The sequence below is a fragment of the Humulus lupulus genome, chromosome 3 (assembly GCF_963169125.1).
Source record: "Humulus lupulus chromosome 3, drHumLupu1.1, whole genome shotgun sequence".
Classification (NCBI taxonomy): Eukaryota; Viridiplantae; Streptophyta; class Magnoliopsida; order Rosales; family Cannabaceae; genus Humulus; species Humulus lupulus.
The window spans coordinates 26175067-26196528 of NC_084795.1; the positions used below are offsets into that span (position 1 = coordinate 26175067).

The following is a 21462-nucleotide window of genomic DNA, read 5'->3' on the forward strand; positions in this document are numbered from 1 at the left end:
AGAAGAAAATACAGTCAACTTGATAACTTTCCTGGACAACGCAAATGAAAACGACTGACATCAACCAATCAAAGACTACATCCAAAAAGGAGTCTTGCCAAAAGACTTGAAGAAAAGAGTGGATGTAAGAAGAAGAGCGCCTCGATTTTTGGTCTTTAATGACACATTGTACAAGCGTTCATTCGATGGGATATTGTTGAGATGTCTCTCGAAAGAGGAGGCAGCACATGCACTTAAAGAAACTCATGCCGGTACATGTGGCACCCATCAAGCTGGCCTAAAACTGTCAGCTCAATTAAAGCGGTTGGATTACTATTGGCCTAAAAGGTTCAAGATGCGATTAATTTCGCTAAATGTTGTAAGTTGTGCCAATTACATGGAGATTTCATCCACCAACCCCCTCAACCACTCCATCCTTCTATACTATCATGGCCTTTCGAAACATGGGGAATGGACGTTATTGGTTCCTTTACACCACCTTCTTCCAAAGCCCACAAATACATCCTGGCCATTACAGATTACTTCTCCAAATGGGCCGAAACTATACATTTAAAAGAAGTACGAGTAGAGGATGTCGCGGATTTTATAAGGACTCACGTAATTTATCGATACGGGGTTCCTTCAAAAATTATCTCCGACAATGCCCTTTATTTCAAATGTAAGGCAATGGTCAAATTGATGGACAAGTACAAATTTAAGCACAGTTTTTTAGCTAGTTATAACCCGTCTTCAAATGGTCAAGCAGAAGCATTTAATAAGGTGTTATGCAAAATCATGAAGAAGACAGTGACAAAGAATAAAAGGGATTGGTACGAGCACCTCCCAGAAGCTTTGTGGGCTTATAGAACTACTGTAAGAACTGCGATTGGTTGTACACCTTATAACTTGGTGTTTGGGTCTGAAGCAGTTTTACCTTTGGAGGTTCAAATACCTTCATTAAGAATTGCTACTCAACTAACGACCCCAGATGAAAATGTGCAAGTCCGTCTAGCTGAGCTTGAAGCATTAGATGAAAAACGACTTGCTGTTCAACAAAAACTCAAAATTTACCAAGCCCAGGTAGCTGAGGCATTCAACAAGAAAGTTAAATTCCAATCTTTTTCAGTTGGAGACCTAGTGCTTACTGTAAAAAGACCTGTTGTCATAACTAGAAGGATGAAAGGCAAATTTGAGGCAAAATGGGAAGGACCGTATGTTGTCACTATGGTCTTCCTAAGAGGGGCATATGAACTTTCTGATTCAGAACGCTGACGCATCTACCCATGTGTAAACGGAAAGTTCATCAAGAAGTTCTACACTTAAACAAAAGGTTCTCACCTACTGTGTAGACCGCACACTTAAAAAAAAAGGGTGTGCAATGAACTACGAAAGGCTTGATCCCACTTTGGGTACATAGGCAATCTAGTTTATAACTAGGCCCAGCCACAAAAATAAAACAACTCATATTCCCCTTAAAAAAAAAGAACTACGGAAGGCTTGATCCCATTTTGGGTACGTAGACAATCTAAAAATATTATACATAGATGCAGCCACAAAATCAAAATAACAAAAACATCCCTTTCCAAATGAAAATGTTAATGTTCACATCAAAATAACAAAGCTACTATCGGTCTCTAATACTGATTAAAAAAAAAGAAACAAAAGAAGATTATAAACAAAAAAATGATGATGACTAAGGTCTTTAATCTGACTTGAGGAATAAAGTCATAGCATTGTGGACTTTATGGAACTCTTCTTGTTGAATCTTGATTGTGTCATTCGCTCTTTCAATTTCATAGAATCGTTCCATGTCAACATCGAGTTTGGATCGCTTAATGTCTTCGTCAATCTGCAGATGAGCCTTCAAGGAGGTTTTAAGACTAGAAAGGTCTTTTTCAATGGATGCCTTTTCAATCTCATAATCAGTCCTTCTTCGTTGTAACTCTAATTCAGTGGCGATAATATCTGCTTCCTTGGCCTTAAGATTCTCCAAAGCTTTTTGCTTGTTCGATACAGACATAGACAAGCTGTCCATGGTAGCCAAATTTTCTTCGTTGCGACGAATTATATCATGGATGAGAGAGGAGTCGATATCTTTTCCATCTTCAATTACCTTGGTAGCTTCTAAACATTTTTCATTTAATCCAAATGAATTATGGACAGAACTGATAAACCAAGCAATTTCTGGTGGCTCAAAATCCATTAACTTACAAACATAACTCAATACATCAAGCTCCTTAATCACTTTAGCACTATGCTTCAAAATATCTTGTGTCGACTGAGAAGGAGATAGCAAGTGAAGTATGGTCCTCATGATACCAATTATAAAGACTTTGGTATGTTCTTCTAAGTTCGAGGTGGTGATCGCCGAAATACACATAGATGAGATAGAATTGGGTGGAGCATCATTCTCATCAGGTGCTACTTCTTCAGAAAATCCAACATTGGCATGATCAGCGGATTCGTTAAAATCAACAGGAGGTGCATCAATGTCAATATCAACATTATGAGGTCCGGTCTGAGAATTATGAGAGATCGGAAAAGTTACATCTTCGTAATGACTAGTTTCATCATGTCTGGCACGTTTTTTCTTTCTTTTAAAATGAACCTCTGAAGTATTGTCGCTATCTGATTCTACATCAGTGTAATTAGTGCCGACAAAATCATCAACCTGAGGAGTACTCTTCACAAAACTGCTTCCAGGGAAGAATAAACTTCACAGATGTCTTTGATCACATATTTCGATTCATCTTCCCTATAAGGTTGATTTGACAACATTGTATGGATATCTTTCACAGATCTTTCTAAATACGGAAGACAACTTCTCACCCACCAACGACAATACCACCACGTACATTGACCCATACAAGTAACCTTAGGGATATGAAAACGAATGCCAGTATTTCTCCTTAAAATCAAAACCCAAGCTTTGGAAATATCGCCTATCTCACATGGTGCCTCCCTGCGGATGCTTAAACAAAAGTTATCTGATGGAACACCTTGGTCAAAACCAAATTGGCGAGCAAATCTATTTGGATAGTATGGTTCCATATACATGTCATTTCCTACTCTCACAGGTAATAAAGAAGAGCGCATTGATATCAATAGCTCAAACCTTTCGTCAGAAAAATCTGCATCATCCAAATAGTCTTGATCTTCTTCTGCCGGAAAAGAGTATGGTCGATGGATAACATAGTCTTCCTCTCTCAAAATACGCCTAGCTCCATTCAATGTTCGATGTTCAGCAGGAATGCCAGCGTACTTGCTTAAATGAGGAAAATCTGCTATGAGCCCCCAGCCGTTATAAAGATCACGAAAATGCTCAGCCAACCAACCTATCACATAATGCATAGGTAGAAAACTTTGACCCTCTTCTTGACAATGTACGGCTGAATTGTGAAAAGCACGGTAAATATAACCAAGAACTAAAGGCGCAAGTGAAACTTTAGTTCCACGTGCCATTAATGAAGCCATATAAAAATTTTCGGGTCTAATTTTATAACCTGGGGTACGAAAAACAAAACAACTCAACCATAAAGATAAAAATGTTGCAAGACCACACTCTTTTGATACATTCAGAGGAAGAGAATGAAGGTCGAACCCTTTGTCATTTTTCTCTTGGCCAAATTTTTTAGGGGGTTCAGAATTCAAGCTCTCTTTAATGCCTTCAAAAATCTTCGGCCCTCGATAAAAATATTCAATCCATTGACCCCAGGATACATCCAAAGTCTCTGAACAGTCATATACACCCTTACCCTTCAAATAGTCACAGATTTGAGCGTGGGTCCTCAAAAGTTCAGAAATGGTAGAACAATATGAATCACCCTTCGTTAACTTCTCATTGAGAGGGATAAACTCCTCATAAGGTATACCTAAAATGGGCAAGCCCAACGATCATGCTCGACTTGCATAGAGTAGTAGCAATATTAACTTTTAAAAATCCCACCTGGGAGGTTGCCAACTATTATTGATAGACCACTTTGACTACTGCATTTATATCCCAGAGAACATGGCCATACAACCATTTATACCTTTTAGTCTAGATTCTCCAAAAAAATTGTAACGAGGGTCCCTGCTCCAACTGGTTATGAATCTCCAGTAACACTTCATGAAACTCCATTGAAGGGGTAAATGTATTAAAAGTAAAAAAGTCACATGGAAAATATACAACAAAAAAAAATACAATACTCCTATAAATAAAAGAGTTCGTTTATAATACTAATTGATTGTAAGATAAAACCCTAATCTTAACCCAATCGCTTTTTACATCCCATTATAGCCATTTATTTTCAAGTTTCAGTCCATTGCTGCTTGAATTGATTGGTTGCGTGCATTTACCGATTCATTGAGAAGTTGAAGAGTAAGAAATATGAAAAAAAAAAATATTTAAACTAAGAACTTAAAATCTTAATATATTTTTTTCTCCTTTCTAGAAAGAAATAGAAGTAGAAGCTGTACCAAACAATCTCTTTATTTTATTAATTTTTTAAGAAACGATTCAAAGGAAGATTGATGAATATATTGGTGATAACAAAGTCACATCAGTCATCACTGCCTGAAGCTTCATCGAGGCATATGCCTAACTTTATTGATTTTGTTTGATTCCCTGTCGCCTAAATCACGTGATAAATACGTGTATTAATATTATTAAAATCAAATTTTATTAATTCTTTTTAGCTTTTATAAATAAATTAATTATTATTCTAAAAAAGATGCTAGTTTTTAATCGCTGAAAATACACACCCTTTTACTATAAAAACAAAGCTACACTGTGTAACAATTCTGCCCTTGTTTTAGCCTTAAACTCCTCTGGTTTATTTGGATTAATAATCATTCTGGGTATTTTTTTTCCTCTTTAACGGACAAAAATGGCAGAAGCTATACCAGAGAAGGGTATCCTCAAATCCCCAGCCCTTCTGAAGGTACGTATTTTCTATATAATATTTAATTTATTTGTGTATATTTATTAATTTACTATTGCTTCAAAAGTAATGTTTTTGGTTTAGTATTTATGGTATGATTTTGCATGCAGTACATCTTTGAAACATATTGTTATCCAAAAGAACATGAGCAGTTGAAGGAGCTGAGGGAAGCCACCCTCAAGCACTATAAACTATGGTTTTTTTTTCTTAAATATTTATAATTATAATTTTATGAACTAAATTAATTAATAATAATATTTTATTTAATTTAATTTAATTTTTTCTCTTTATATATCTATTTATAATGGCAGGAGTCCGATGAGTGTGCCAATGGATGAAGGTCAGCTTATATCGATGTTTCTGAAAGTGATGAATGCTAAGAAGACAATTGAAGTTGGAGTGTTTACTGGTTATTCTCTTCTTACAACTGCTCTTGCTCTTCCTCAAGATGCCAAAGTAGGATTTTTTCTATGATTATAAGTAATATTGATTTTAAATAATATGGGGTTACTTATAAATATTGATTAATTGTGTTGTCATCAAGAGTTTTTAAATAAATTTTAAATCCAATTATATAATCATGAGTTTTGGGTTAATTTGTAGATAACAGCCATTGATCTAAATAGAGAAGCATATGAAGTTGGATTACCCTTCATTCGGAAAGCTGGTGTTGACCACAAAATTAATTTCATTGAGTCTCAGGCTTCATCCGCACTTAATGATCTCATTAACAATGTAAGTAATCTCATTTTGCATGTGTTGTTGTTGTTATTATTATTATTATTATAACACAAACTTAGATTATTTTTATGATGAGAGATAGTGTAATATTGGGTATTTAAAACTTTTATTTAAAAAAAATTGTTGTTGTTTATAATGTATGAATATTTTTCATCATTATTTATTAATTATGTTTTAATTGTAAGTGCAACTCCCACTATACTAGCGAATTCTTATTTTCTATCTAAAATAGGTAGAAAGTAACTTAATTATTTTGTATTTTTTATCACTGGAAAAAGTTATTTTAACTTTTACTTATTTTACTTTTCAAATGTAAAGAGCATGCTAGCTAAATTATATTTTTATTATTATTATTATTATTTGATTTTTTTTAACATACTTCCATAAAAAATAATAAATTATTGAGATATTGAGTTAAAAATGGCTCATAAAATATAACGCAAGATCCGAGTTGCTCTAAGTCTTGTTTGAAAAAAAAAAAAAAAAACCAAAATAGATAATTATTTTTAAAATTGTATTTTAATATGAGCACGAGACTAAAAAGCAAACTATTTATTGAATATTGTTTATTAAAAAGATACTGGTCAACTTTAATTATTCTCACAATATCTTTATACATTATAATAAGAATCCACTAAAGTGGAATATAATTCTAGTATACTCTATTTATGATAATATATATAAATTTTTAAATAAAAAAGACTAGCTAATTAATAAATTATACTACAATATTGGGCAGGAGAAAGAAGTAGGGAGTTTTGATTTTGCATTTGTGGATGCCAACAAGGATGGGTACATAGAATATCATGAGAAACTTATGAAGCTTGTTAAGATTGGAGGAGTGATCGCATACGACAATACCCTATGGTATGGATCTGTAGGACTTTCTGATGAAGACGAAATGGACGATTTTATTAAGACTACCAGAAAAATCATAAGAGAGGTCAATATTTTTTTAGCCAATGATTCTCGTATTGAGACATCTATTGTTTCTGTTGGGGATGGACTCACTCTTTGTAGACGACTCTATTGACTTTGATCACATACCTCTTAACTGAGTAATTATATAGGTGTGATTGAACAATTGTCTTATTTTATATTAATAATTAATAATGCAAGCCAAATAAATGGCTGATGCTCTCTCGAGTTTGAATGATTAAATAGTAGTTAATAAGAGTGATATATTAATTTGAATTATTTATTTGGTCATTATTACTTTTTATTTTTTTAAAAAGTGATGAAACTTCATTAAAATAATCAAGACGTTTCAGATTGGTAATACAACTAGCAATGTCATCATAAGATAAACAATAACAATCAAAGTTTTGTTAACGTATGAGCCACTTGATTTCCCTCACGGGAATAAAGACACAAAACCAACATTGTGAATAGGTAAAAAAAATAATTGCTAAGAAGCACCACTCGTGTCTCACACTGAGGTGTTGGCATTAGTGTAATTTAATATTGAGTCTTACTTATTTGAATTTAAGAAGAATTATGGAGTATCATTAATTAATCATAGAGTGTCATCTTATGTGGTATTGGACACCTCAAGATATCAAATAACAACACTCATAAAAAAAAATGTTCACTAATGATTAATATGCCCTCATAGTCATAGATAGCAAGGATAACAATTCTACAATCACACCATTTGAAATTTGATCACTAATTTCTTAAGTCTTATGTTTTATTAGCTCGTTTAATTATTACACCATTTGAAATTTGATCATTAAATTCTTAAGTTTTATATTTTATTAGTTCGTTTAACTATTTTGTTTCGGATTTACAGTCGCTAATCACTATACATATTGGCTATCCAATTTTTTATGAATAACCCTTTAAAAAAAATTATTAAAAGAACCAAAAAAATACTGTCGACCCAATTAATTCAAGCCAACTACTGGGCTTGAAAATTCAATATTGCTGAACATGATTTTTGTCACTAATTAATTTCTGGATTCTTTGTTATAAATTAGGCGGCACTTGACTCCAAGCTATGAATTTATTGATTATATTGAGTGTTTTTATATAAAGGCTGTTTCTATTTGACAATTCAGTTCTTAAGTATATTATTTATTTACTTATTTATTTTACAATCAAGTACTTTAATTATAAAAAGCAATAACAATAAAGTCTTTCTAGTTAATTTTTTTTAGTGAAATTCTATGCTTTTTTATGAACAAGTGGTATTTTATGCATATTTACACCTTCAAATTTTTTGGGCATTACATTTTCACTTTTAGTTAATGGAAAATGAGTGTGTACACAACGCATGTCATCTAATGACTACTATTCAGGTTAGATGCTTAAAGAGAAAAGGCACAAATGACTTGAAAGATTATGGCCTTTAAAAAGAGGCATACAGAGATAAAAAAATAATAATAATAATTACTATAGCTGTACACCGTATCATTTTCACAAAACTTTATTCTATGTTCTTAACCTTTATTGTGTATATATATATACATATGTATAGTAATTTTGATGTAAATTTTATTTCCATTTTGTCATTCGAGGGTCATTCAATAAAGAAATAAAGAATAAAGATCAAATCTAAATATAGTATTTTATAAGTTAAAATGGTAAATTATTATCCCAAAAGACAAGCAAACGACAACAACAATCAATAAAGTGACCATCAAGTCAAAACCACCATGATCCTTACTATAAGTTATACTATCCAAAATAATAAGCAAATAAACAACCTTAAAGTACTTACTACCAACCTCACACAAAGCAACAATCTAGAAACAAATTAAGAAATAACTAAGGGTTGTTCGGTAACCCTTTTAAAATTAGTTTTATCATTAAATAATTAAAAATGTGAAAATAAAATATGTTCGGTAATCTATTTTTATTTTTTATTTTTTTTATAATTTATTAATATAAATTTGATGCTTTTAAATAAATTTAAAAATACATTTTTTATTTTTTACTCTCGTCTTTTTCACGCACCATAGTCCTCATCACTTAGCACATCAATGGCTATTTCTTCTTCAAACTCTCCACTTTGATTTCTTCAGATAAATTTATTATCTCATTCTCTTATCTTTGTAATCTATTTTTCAATCTTTCTCTTCATCTTTCATGTCTCTAAGATCTGTTTCTCTCCCTCATTTTCAATTTTAGATTTGTGCAAGAATAATGTTATAACCGAAATAAAAAGATTTTCTGCTATTAAAGTATGATTCTAATATTTAAATATTTTAGTTTGTATGAATATTTATGATTTTTGAAGGTCACTGGAATTGTTTTTCGTACTTCTTTGTTAATGTTTATTTTTTGTTGGTTAATCAATTTATTCTTTGATTTTTGGGCTTATATCTGTATATGTTCGCGTGCTTATTAATTGAATTTGAGTAGATCTGTGATTTTTTAAATTGGCTGAATTTGTTTACAATGTTTAGCAAACATAATTTTTTAGGCTTAAACTTGTTCATCAATATAAGTTTTACTTGATGATTATCTTAAATTTCGTTGCACTATGAGATATCGATCTCCAAAATTGAGTAGAATTGTAGCTCTTTAAGAAAATATTGAGCTTAGATACATAGGTATTCCTCATAATAATGAAAATAGGAGGCTATGTGAAGTTTATAAATTAGTGGTAATATAGATCCAATCAAAGAGTGTCTCATCTCCATAGGCTGCTAGTCTGTAATATATATAGTTTATAGCTTTTGTTTTTTGTGCTACTGAACCATACCATCTTTGCAAGGCTGGAAACTCTAGCATATTACTAATACTAAGGCTGGAAACTCTAGCATATTACTAATACTAAGGGACAAGCTAAATTCTAAGTAGGTTGCCATGAGAACCTGAACCCAGAAGCCAGAACTCATAGGAGCAAATCGTGGACTTGGAACAGCTTAAATTTTGATTCAAATAGGAATCGCGCAACAAATTTTTAGTTTTCCTTTTGAATCTGTCAGTGATGAGAAATAATATACGATTAAATTATAAGGATGTGCATTTAAGTTGCACATGTTTAAGAGTAAAGAGCAAGTTCACTTAGCAAGGTCATGGTAGTCATTGATCTATAGGTTGTAGTTAGAGATTTTTTTGGAGAAGTTTAGACAAAGTTAATAGACCCTTAGATTGTCTATTAGACAAGTTGTGAGTTCAGTGATCCAGCATGATGGATGATTTCTTATAAGTTAGTTGTTCATTGATCTAGAGGTTGTAGTTGGAGAAATTGTCTCTTTGTTGGAAGTTTTGGTTTTTTAGTTCAATAATCTTGGATGTTGATTTTGAGTGTATTATTCAGAAAGCCAAATTATAGATACTATTTTTTTATGATCGGATTGTGTTTTATGAATTTCACAATTTCCAACTTTTATAAATTGGCACTAGTGGTCTAACTGAGCATTTTCCAACTTTTGAAAATTGGTTTGTAATTTTGTCGTTCTAGTGTCTTGATCTGTAATTTTTAGAAATCTAGTTGGATGATGTGCTGATAATTCCTCCGTTATATTGCTCATAAGTTAACTAAAGCACCTCTGCTCACTGCTTTGTTTAATTGGTCAAGATAATATAGCTAAACATTAATGGTCTGAAATAAAAGAAAAGTTATGAGCTAGTATGTTATTTAGAAGAAAGTTGTAGTACTAAGACGCAAGCTTCTGGAAAACTGAAAGAGTGGTGTTTCTAAAATTAGTGCTTAGACCATTTTGTGCTTCAAACATCTTCCATTTAAGCTATATGTTACGATGAACTTAGAATTCTCCTTGCCCTGGATCTTAAGATGCATAGTCTAGGGCTTCAAAGTTATGATTTATAGTTTTTATGCAAGTACTTCATCCTTTCCAGTGATGTTGGTCTAGTAATCATCATGAAACTAAATAAACAATATAAATTAGTCTTGGAAAGTATTTTATTGGTCTAGTCTTGAATATATTATACAATCTATTCTTCGTACACATTAGAGGGATAATAATCAATCTACTTTGATTATTGGTTTAGCCTTCTTAATTTTAAATCTAATTCAATACATTCTTTTAGCTAGTTTAGTTAAATTGCTTGGTCTCGAGTTGATTGTCTCAGTTTGTTAGCTTGATCTTTTTGGTTTTTGGGACACCATTGTAATGAGAATGACCTATTTCTTAAAAAAAAAAAGGTATAGTTCCCCAATAATGAAGATTGACAACTAGCCTAACTGAGCAATTTCCAACTTTTTAAAATTGGTACTAGTAGTTTTTATCCTAACTGATATGAATTATGTTGTCTCTACATATAACTTGGCTTGCAAGAACAGGGGACCTGATATGCCAAGATATTGTTTAAGTGGTATTTTTGGTTTCATATGCTTTACGTGTTTTTTGACCTGTGATGGAAAAACTCATTGTGGGAAGCAGTTCTATGTTACAACATTCATATGAACTTTTCTGAATATTATTAGTGTTTTTTTTTTATTAAATGTGATTTTTGTATTTGTTTATTTATTTTAGCTGGAAAGGATAATGCATGCAATACTGTCTAAAACTTGTCCACATAGCCATACCATTACTAATAAAATAGAACTTAAAATAAGAAAATAAAGCTAAAATGCATAAAAGGAAGCATCAATTTTCCATTTCGAGGCATGCATGATCTTTCCATCTAATGGTTTTCCTTTTGTGTTGAAAAGTGAAAGAGCTAAACTCATTTTGTGTATAGCTTGGTAAAAAATTTGGAGGGAGTCTAATTCCCCCCATTTTCTTGTTGTAATGATTTTCCATCTGGTTAGTTTTCGGTATTGTTTTTGGATAGCAAATATATGGCATAAATCTAATTTCTTATTGTTGTTCTTGAAATGGTTGTATCTTTAAGAATAGTCTTGTATTTGCATTTAGAATTCTTATTGAATCCTTAAGTCTTACCTAGATGGCAGGTGTTGATAATGAAGTTCTTATTATTGAGAATAATGATGAAACTTCTGTTTGGACTAAAGAAATTATCATTAAACTTATGGAAGAAGAAGTTTCAAAGGGAAATAAGAATACCACAACCTTTACAAAGCAATCATGAAAATATATAAATGAAGAGCTTTGTGCACGAGCAAAAATAAATTATAGTGATATGCAACTAAGGAATAAATACAATCAATTAAAGCAAAAGCATAAGGATTTAAGTCTTTACTGAAAGAGACTGGTATGGGATACAATGTAGTGATTGGAGAAGTTAGTGCGACTGGTGAAGTTTGGGATAAACTTATTCAGGTAAAAATTATTTAAATCGGATTTTATGGTTATTTTTTTTAATAGGTATTGGTATATTTTATTAATATAATTTCATTTCATGAAGGTTAACAAGTCTGCTAAAAGTTTTAGAAATAAATGTTGTAAGTTTTATGAAAAATTATGCACTATCTTTGGTGATAATACTGCAACCGGTTCCAATGCTCATCCTTCAACTCGAAGTCCTTCTAATGATGGAGATAATAATGATGATGATGCAACATCGATAAGTCCTTCTACTAGGAATGAAGAAAGTGGTTTTGATGAGGATGGTAGCAAAAGAAGAGGTAAATCAACAGGCACTTCGAACTCTCGATTAGTAAAAAGAGAAAAGTTCTCATCAGCTTTGGCAGATGCACTGGCAACATTTAATGAAACTACAAAGCGAAAGACAGAATTGATAGAGAGATCAATGGCAACATCTACATCACACTACTTATTGGATGAGAGTGTTGAAGCTCTTAATCAAATTGATGGAAATAGTGGAGAAGTATACGTAAAAGCTATTGAGAAGTTTGAGAATGAGGTGTCCAGAGCAATGTTTCTAAAGATGTCAGAGCATAGAGAATAGATTGGTTGCTGAATTGGAAGTGAAAATGTTAGACTTTGTTTAGCTATGAACAAGATGACTTTGTTTAGCTATTAACTTTTGTTTTGTTTAGCTATTGACTGGATGACTTTGTTAGCTATTGACTAGATGAATTTGTTTAGCTATTGACAGGATGACTTTGTTTAGCTATTAACTGGATGACTTATTTTGCTTATTTTGTTTTATGGTTTGACTTTGACTTTGAGTGTTTACATACTTTTATATATTGAATGTAAAATTTAAAAGTTTTTTTCAACTATCAGGATAAAATGTCTTTAAACGATGCTCGGTTCAACAAGGATAATTTACTGGACGATTCAGATGATGAGTTTAGAGATATTTTGCTATATTTTGCTTGCGGGGAATATAATTAATTATATCTATCTAAGCAACCTTTTAGAAATTCAGCTCTTTCAGGCCATGAATATATTATGGAGGTGTTGCACGACCATTGGAGTAGGTGTTATGATTTGTTCAGAATGAACAAAGATGTCTTCAAACTATTTTGTGGTGTTCTAAAGGAAAAAAAAAGTTATTGAAGAACTCACGATATCTGTCTATTGAAGAATAAATGGCTATATTCTTATTTGTGATTGGCCATGAACAACATCGTGTGGTTTGTTGAACGATTTCAACACTCCACCTCAACCACATCTCATTATTTTAGGAAGGTTTTGAAGGCAATATGTCATCTATCCAAAGAACTAATTACTCCACCTTCATTTGATGTAACTCCTCCACAAATTCGATTCGATCCAAGATACTATCCAATTTTTAAGGTACAAAAATTTGAATTATTTTTTTCCTTTCTTTCAATATCCAATAAAAATAAATCTAATCATTTAATTTGTATTTTAGAATTGTGTTGGAGTTATAGATGGGACTCATATTTCTGCGCATGTTCCAACTGATGAACAAATACCATATTGAGGTCGAAAAGTAGATACAACTCAGAATGTTATTTGTGTATGTTCATTGGATGGGAAGGATTAGCTAATGATGCACAGATTCTTCTAGAATGTGTCATAAACTCAGATTATGGATTTCCAATGTCGTCCCAAGGTAAGTGTTTATCAAACCTATTATGTTGATTGACATTAATTTATATTAAATATCTATATGTAAAAACTAACATGAATTATCGGTAGATCAGGAAAATATTATCTTGTTGATTCTGGCTATACAAACATGACTGGTTTTCTTTCGCCATATCGAGGGGAAAGGTATCATTTTGGCCAGTACACAGATCTTAATCCCATAGGAAAAAAATGAGCTTTTCAATTATCGACACTTTCCTTGAGAAATGTCATTGAGCGGTGTTTCGGCGTCTTGAAGGCTCGCTTTCCAATCCTAAAACAAATGTCTTCATATGATCTAAGAATACAAAAGTACATTGTCATTGCTTGTTGTGGGATTCACAATTTTATAAGGACAAATGCATAAACGGGTGTATATTTTGATGGAGGTGAAGGAAATTCTGAAGTATATGTCACTACTTTACAAAGCACGTATGAAACTTTGACTGATAGTGTAGAGTTCAGTATTTCTAGAACTCATATACGTGAAATGACTTATGTTCGTGATGAAATTGCTGATCATATATAGAGAGCTAGTCGACGATAATGCGATTGAGTAAAGACATTAGTTGATTATTATGACTCGTTTAATACTTTACTTTAAGTTTGGACACTTATCAGATGAGACATTTTTATTTTACTATGTAAACTTTATTGATTTTGTGCTTTCTCATGGATAAATATTAAGTTTTGAAATTTAAAATTTCTTAGATATTATTAATATAATATTTTTTTACTATAATTTTCTTATTTTTTATTTAAAAATAATAAATAGTGGTCATAAAAAATATTTATATTTTTTACTTCAAAAAATAAAAATAAAAAATAAACATTTAAAAAAAATGTTTACCAAATATGTTTTTTTTTAAAAACAAAAAATAAAAATAAAAGTTACTAAATGCATTTTAAAAAAAAACAAAAATATTTACCAAATGCATTTTTATTTTATAAAAATAAAAAAATATAAAACAAAAAAATATTTTTATTTTTGTGTTTAAAAGATTTAAAAACAAAAATTTTACCAAAGTGAATCTAAGATAACAAAGCAAGCATTTACAGGTTTTTTCCACTTTGTTTTATCGTGCTATGTTTCGTTTTGGTTGGCTACATGCATTTTCAGGTTCATTGAATTTTGTTCTAATTCATAGATGCCCCAAAGGGAAAACAACAAATTTCATAGAATAATTATAGTAAGAACTAAAATATTCTGAAGATAATTGCCAAGTTGAGAAGAATGATGCAAAAAACTACATCAAGAATGACTTGCTACGATAAGAGCAATTTTTCTTTAATAAAAATGATGTATTTAGTTTTTTAATAGAAAAAATATGACTGACATCCTGTGTACAATTGAAAATACAAAAATATACATATATATTTTTAATGTTGTTTTCTTATAAGTTTTAAAAAATGCTTACAAAAACTCTGCTATTATGAGTGCCAAAATTTTGTAATAAACCCTTCTAAAGGCCTGACGTCGGAATTGTTTTTTCAAACATAAAAGCATTTAGAAAAATAGATGGTTTGGGCGTTTGGAAAGCGAATATGTAAATGGAATTGTGAGATTGGACGTGTTTGTGGTATTATATAATTACTCAGTAATTATGTTATTTGAAATAATTGAGGGGTCCAATTATACTCTCTAATTATCATAATCTCGTAAAAATTGAGTGTAATTAGACTGTTTAATTACTAATTGATATTAATTTTAAATAGTATTTATTACATAATATATATTTTTTTTATGTAATTACTAACTGTTTTATCAAACATGACAATAAGAATTCATAAGTAATTGTCATTTGACATCCAAACACACTTTATATTTTAAAATATAATGTAATTACTCAAATATATAATTATTAACCTAATAATTACACGAACTAGTAACTATACAATTGTTTCCAAATACGTTCTTAGTGTCTGAAATTATTTAAATTAGTGAAATTTACAAAATTATGGTAAATTTAAACTTAGTTTTTTTTATAAATATGGAGAAAAAACTGATGTTATCAAAATATAGCTTTTCAGATTTTCTAACATTTGTATTTTTATGGATTTTATTTCCCATATTTTGATAATATTATTTTTCTTTTTCTTTTTTTTTACGATGAACAGTTACTAATGTTGAATTACTTATTTTAAAAATTAATGTGGTAGTAACTGATTATCACTATTAAAATAGTCTTATTTTTGTAATAATCAATTAGCACTATCCATTTTTTTAGTTTATTAGTGATACAGAGGTAACTATTTACCACTATAAAATTAGTTTTAAAAAAATCTATTTTGATGGTGGTAACCAGTTACTAATATCAAAATTGTTATTTAAAAATAAATAAATACTTATTTGGTACCTTATGTTTTATCAAAATACATACTTGGTACCCTATGTTTTCAATAATGTTCATTTGGTACCCCTGTAATTTAAAATCGTACATATTTAGTACCTTAGACTCAAATTTGATCAATAAAATTTTATCAATATGATCAAACTGCTCTCAATTATATGAGTTTCTAATTCAAATTTAATTACTTAATTACATATAATTTATAACAATTTGGTCATATTGATAAAATTTTATTATTCACATTTGAGTTTAGGATACCAAATATGTACTATTTTGAAATTAAAAGTATCATATGAGTATTATTGAAAATAAAAAGTATCATATTTGTATTTTGATAAAAACACAATATACCAAATAATTATATACCCTATTAAAAATTAATACAGTAGTAACCAATTACTATATAAAAAAAAATTATGGAAAAAAAAACCATAAAAATGTATAAAAAAAAAAAGAAAAAATCATAAAATATACACAAAATTGAAAGCTCCATATTTATCCAGTTTATAATAAATACCATATTTCATAAAATTTCCATCTTAAATTAACAAGTTCAAAAAGATGATGGCATATGAAACAGGGGATGTTATCCAAGTTTGATGCTAGTTATAGTTCGGATAGGCGCATCAAATGGCTGATTTTTTTAAAAAGTAACATACTTTATACATAATTTTTTTTAAATTATTATATATATATATTATTTTGAGTAATACCATCCACTCTCTCATTTCATCATAAAATTTACACACTATAATGTGTTATTAATATCAGTTATTTTATATTTTTCGGTTGCTCCCTCATATTTTACAATATATGGTTACAAACAATAACACATCGTAACATATAAATTGAAAATATATCTAGTAGGGGTGAGCATCTAAACCGGCAAACCGCGGCGACCGACCGCACCGCACCACACTACACCGCAAACTGCGATGTCAAAAGTGGAATGGTTCGGTATGATTTGTATCTTAGCTAAACTGCGTGGTGCAGTGCGGTGCGTAGTTTGACGGTTTGAAATTTTGGTTTGCACCACACCGCACCATATACTTATAAATATGTTAAAAAAAATTAAACTTTACATATATACTATTTTTTAGTAACACAATCTAAAACTATGAGTCCACTTAAATTAGGAGTTCACTTAAATTAGGGTATAACATTATTTTCTAACACATCATACACGATAACAACTTCTTCCTCTCTTATCTCATTTGCGCCTCCTCCCTATCACCTCTCTATCTCACACATATTTTTTAACACACTTACACCGTGAAAAACCACCCAAACCACACCGCAAAAAATGGTTTGGTTTGGTCGGTTTGGTGCAACGAAATCACACCGCACGGTGTGTTCTAACTACCACACCGCACTTGTGGCGTGGTGTATTAAAAAGTGTTCAAACCACATCGTGCACACCCTTAATATCTAGCATTACTCTCCAATGAGTGGCACATCTGATTCAGCAGTGCCATCAAAAACCACTTTATGTTGGTAGAAGCCAATTAGCCGAGGTATCCCGGCCTCCCGGGGACTCGGTAACTGGGCTCCAACTCCAACTCCAACTAACGTTGTTTTATTTTAGGTTGGCTTCCAATTTTTCGTGCCGACACCGGCATCACGTGCTCGCACATGGGTCTTGAAAAGCATAGCAAACCAGTAAACGAGGGGAAAGAGACAAAAGAAGAAGAAAAAAAAAGTGAAAATGACATGTTATATAAGATTTTGAATAGATTGTACAAAAATATGTTTTTTTTTTAAGAAAAGTTAATTTATAGCTTTTTTTTTTTAAATTTCACTTTTATGGGTTTAGTTTCTCATATTTTTGTATAAAAGTTTGATTGTGTCATAGTTTTAATCTTAATCAAGTTTTATTAATTTGTAAGGGTATGTTTGTAATTCGATTATTTTTTTTAGCTTATTTGATTTTTTTTATATTAATTTTATATAACTATTTTTATATTAAATTTTTCCATGGTTGTTTTGCAAATTTTTTATTAATTTTTTTTTTGTAATATGAATTGTGTTTATTATTATTTTTATTTATTATAAACTTTTTTTTCCTTTTTTTTTCAAAACTTGGGTAAGGTAACCAATTACTTAATTGATTTTTCAAAGTTACGTAAAAAAAATCCTACAGCTAGGTTAAATAACATTTATCTAGAGGGGCAACTAGTTACTTTTTTTATTTTTCACAGTTATGTAAAAAATAGTCTTAGAGGTTAAGTAACATATATCAGAATGGGTAACCAATTACAATGAGATTAGTAACTTACTGCCATAAAATGGGTAACCAGCTACCATAAGAGGGGTGACGAGTCACTCATACTAGAAATGAAAAGAAGCATCACATTTCAAGGAAAAGAAAAGGAAGAGTAAGTATGATTTAGTAACCTAGGTAACCAGTTACCATAAAGAACCCACAAATATACACACAAAGAACGTGAAGGTAATCAGTTACCACAGATCTGAAGATAGAAAAAAAAAATAGATCTGACCACGAACCAACCTTCTCCCTCACCTCCGACCACCACCAGAAACCCCCATCCCCTGCGCGCAAAACCCCGTTGCAAACCTAGCCATCCCTGTCATTTTGCGCAGCTCCGACCACCACGAATCGCACTCAGCCCAGGTGCCACCCTTCTTCCTCGCCTTCGACCACCACCAGCACATCCCTCACCTCAGCCTATCCCCGTCATTTTGGATTTGGGGGCTCGCGAATGGAATCGCGTAGAGATGCGTGGATTGAGGTTGTGTTCGTCGATGGTGCGATTGAGGTGTTCTTGGCTGGGTTTCACGGAGGTGTGTGCCTAAGGTGGTGAGGGTGGCTGGGTTTCACGGAGGTGCGGCTGGGGTGTTCTTGGCAGGTGGTAAGGGTGGGTGGCCGGAGATGATGGTGGAGATGGTGAGGCAGGCGAGTGGAGGACAGGGAGGTGGCGACTAGGGCAAAATGAAAGAGAATATGTGGCTTGGCTGAATGAGTTTTGACTATGTTAATTACTATAATACCCCTCTTTTTGTTGATTTTTTTTGTTTAATATTGATTTGTAATGGGACTAGTTTTTCTATAAACTAAGTTTTTGTTAATTAAATTTTTCCATATAAATTAAGAAAAATTTAACTCTCATATTTTTGCAGATTGACGGCTAAAAACCCATATTTTTTAAAAATTCTAAAAAAAAAAACTGCTTGGTCTGAAAACGACTTTATCACTTTTCTCTATTGGTCCATTTAGCCTAAAAGTGGACCCATATCACCTTGGGCCAATGAGCCAAGAAGCCCATAAGTAAAGTTGTTTTAGGTGTGTTAATTACCCCACTGCCACCTGGCATTCATATCTATAAGAGTGGCGAAACTGAGAGAAAAGGACCAAAAGGAGAGGGACATAACGAATACAAACAAACAATACTCCAAAAACCCTTAATTTTTTTCTTATTAGGCTTTTGCCGTTTTGTATTCAGACTTTTTCTTTCTTTGTCAGATCACTAATTAAATTGCACTACAGCCCGGGGCCGATATTCATTCCTTATTTACAATACCACTCAATCACCACCACCATTTGCTACAAATAGAATCCAATCTTCATCATTTTCAAAAGAAGAAAAAAAGAATCCAATCCTCACTTCAAAATTAAAGACATCTTCCTCCCATACCATTTATTATTATTATTAAACAGCAATAATTACACAAATTTGTCCATAAATATTTTACTCACTCTTTGAACAATTTTATTTTTTATTACTAATAATAAAATCATATTTCTTAATACATGTAGTAAATCACAAATATATTATTAATATTAATTTTTTTTTTACAAATATGAAAATTGAACATATTATAATTTTACTAATGGTTTTTATTTGTTTCTATTTTATGTTTAAGATAATAAAAATCTAATTCCTATTGTGGGGTATCAATAATTTTATTTTTTAATATAATAAAGTATAAAGGTGTAAAATATTGTTTTTTTAATTTCTTTACAAATAAGTAATTTTGTATCCAATAAAAATTAAAAAGTGTAAAAATTTAATGTGTATTTAAAATTTAATTTTAAAAAATGTGAAAAATAAAATAAAATAAAAATGTGTATAGAACTAATATTTGTCACATTAAGAACTTTCTCCAAAAGAATTTTTTTGTAAGACTGTAAAATTAATACTATGATTCGATTGTCCAAACCAACAAATCCTGTAAATTGAATGAAAATATTTTGATTAAAGAGCTACTTTAATTAAAAGAATATTATTATAATATTAAGATTAATGTGATTGCCGAAAAGGTTTTATTTTAATGTTATTTTGAATAGAGAGGAGCGCGTGGTTGTAGTAGTATTATCTGATGACGTGGCCGTGGTTTCTATTTGAGGGGCGGCTGCCATGTGGACTCTGTTCAAGCTGTTGGTGACTCTTGTCATTTGTCAACCAAAGAACCAACTTCATGTCCCTTCACTTTACTTTTCCCTGTCTTCTTCTGTTTTTTTATTTTAAAAAAAAACTATAATAATCATAAAGTCTATCCTTTGAGAGTCGAGACATTAATTTTCATTTATTGTAATTAAAAATATATATTAAATATTAATCTCCCCTAAATAAATGTTTAAGAGTTCTTGCTCCTATTTTAATTTGTTAATATTTTTAGGCTAAATTCATATGTAATTTTGTTTGGAACTATGTATAGATAAGACCTTAGAGCAGCTTTAACTTAAATTTTACAAAAATCACTCCAACCAAAATGCATTTCTTATTGTATAAATATAATCATTTACACTGTCTTATTATATGTGGTAGGACGCTAGAGATGTCAATTTTACCGCATGAAACAGTGCACTATGGTGATCTGACCTTAATATGGTGGTTTTTCACCGGGGCAAGGACTACTCATTTAATATTTAAGCGGAGAAGAATTGGAATGAGTATGCCACCACAATTATTACAGAAAATTATAATTTCTAGAAATTAATTTTTATATTTTTTTATAATAGTAAAACCTAAAATTTATTTGTATTAGGTTACATTGTGTCTCATTATTTAAGATTTGATGTTTTAGTTTAATTATTTAGGATAATACTATTTTGTTTCTAAGACAATTTTAAAGTATTTTTTTATTTAATATCTTATTATTTGTGTATTTATTTATTTTATATATAAATAATTTTTTAATATATAAAATAATAATTCTAAATGGGGAATTCGATGCCCAATGGAGAACTTGATACCCGATAAGAATTTATTGAAAATGTCTTGTCATAAATTATGTGGTGAATGGTGTGGGATTGGTATAGTGTGGTAAATGAAAAACTAACAACGCACTACACCATTCACATCGCTATACCTTTTAGCGAAATAATTTTTTTTTGTGTTACATTTTAGTGATTGGAATTGAAAATATATATATAGTGTAAAATTAATATTATTTTTGTGTTCAATCAACACAAAAGATTGGTGATGTAATTAGCACCAAATAATCTAATTATTTTTTCTTTTCTTCTTTTTTAAGTATAAAAATTATTCGACATTTTAATGAAGTGGGCAACCTACTTGATTTCCAAATGAATAAATAATTTATAGAAAAAATAATATCTTTCTC

The 21462-nt window shown here is 30.7% G+C and overlaps 1 protein-coding gene across 1 annotated transcript; it reads left to right on the top strand.

Moving 5' to 3' along the window:
* The first annotated feature begins 4744 nt into the window (after window positions 1–4744).
* On the top strand, window positions 4745–6839 carry LOC133822370 (flavonoid 3',5'-methyltransferase-like). The gene is made up of 5 exons (XM_062254677.1): window positions 4745–4901; window positions 5012–5097; window positions 5213–5357; window positions 5505–5636; window positions 6382–6839. Exons 1-5 carry the CDS (start codon window positions 4848–4850, stop codon window positions 6673–6675), a joined length of 711 nt encoding a protein of 236 aa, XP_062110661.1. The 5' UTR covers window positions 4745–4847; the 3' UTR covers window positions 6676–6839.
* The last annotated feature ends 14623 nt before the right edge of the window (window positions 6840–21462 follow it).

Excerpts from the sequence above, each read along its gene's own strand:
- LOC133822370 (XM_062254677.1), top strand. The coding sequence starts at position 4,848 with ATGGCAGAAGCTATACCAGAGAAGGGTATCCTCAAATCCCCAGCCCTT. Across the intron at positions 5,358-5,504 it reads CTCTTCCTCAAGATGCCAAA|ATAACAGCCATTGATCTAAA; the intron begins GTAGGATTTTTT and ends GTTAATTTGTAG. Across the intron at positions 5,637-6,381 it reads TTAATGATCTCATTAACAAT|GAGAAAGAAGTAGGGAGTTT; the intron begins GTAAGTAATCTC and ends AATATTGGGCAG.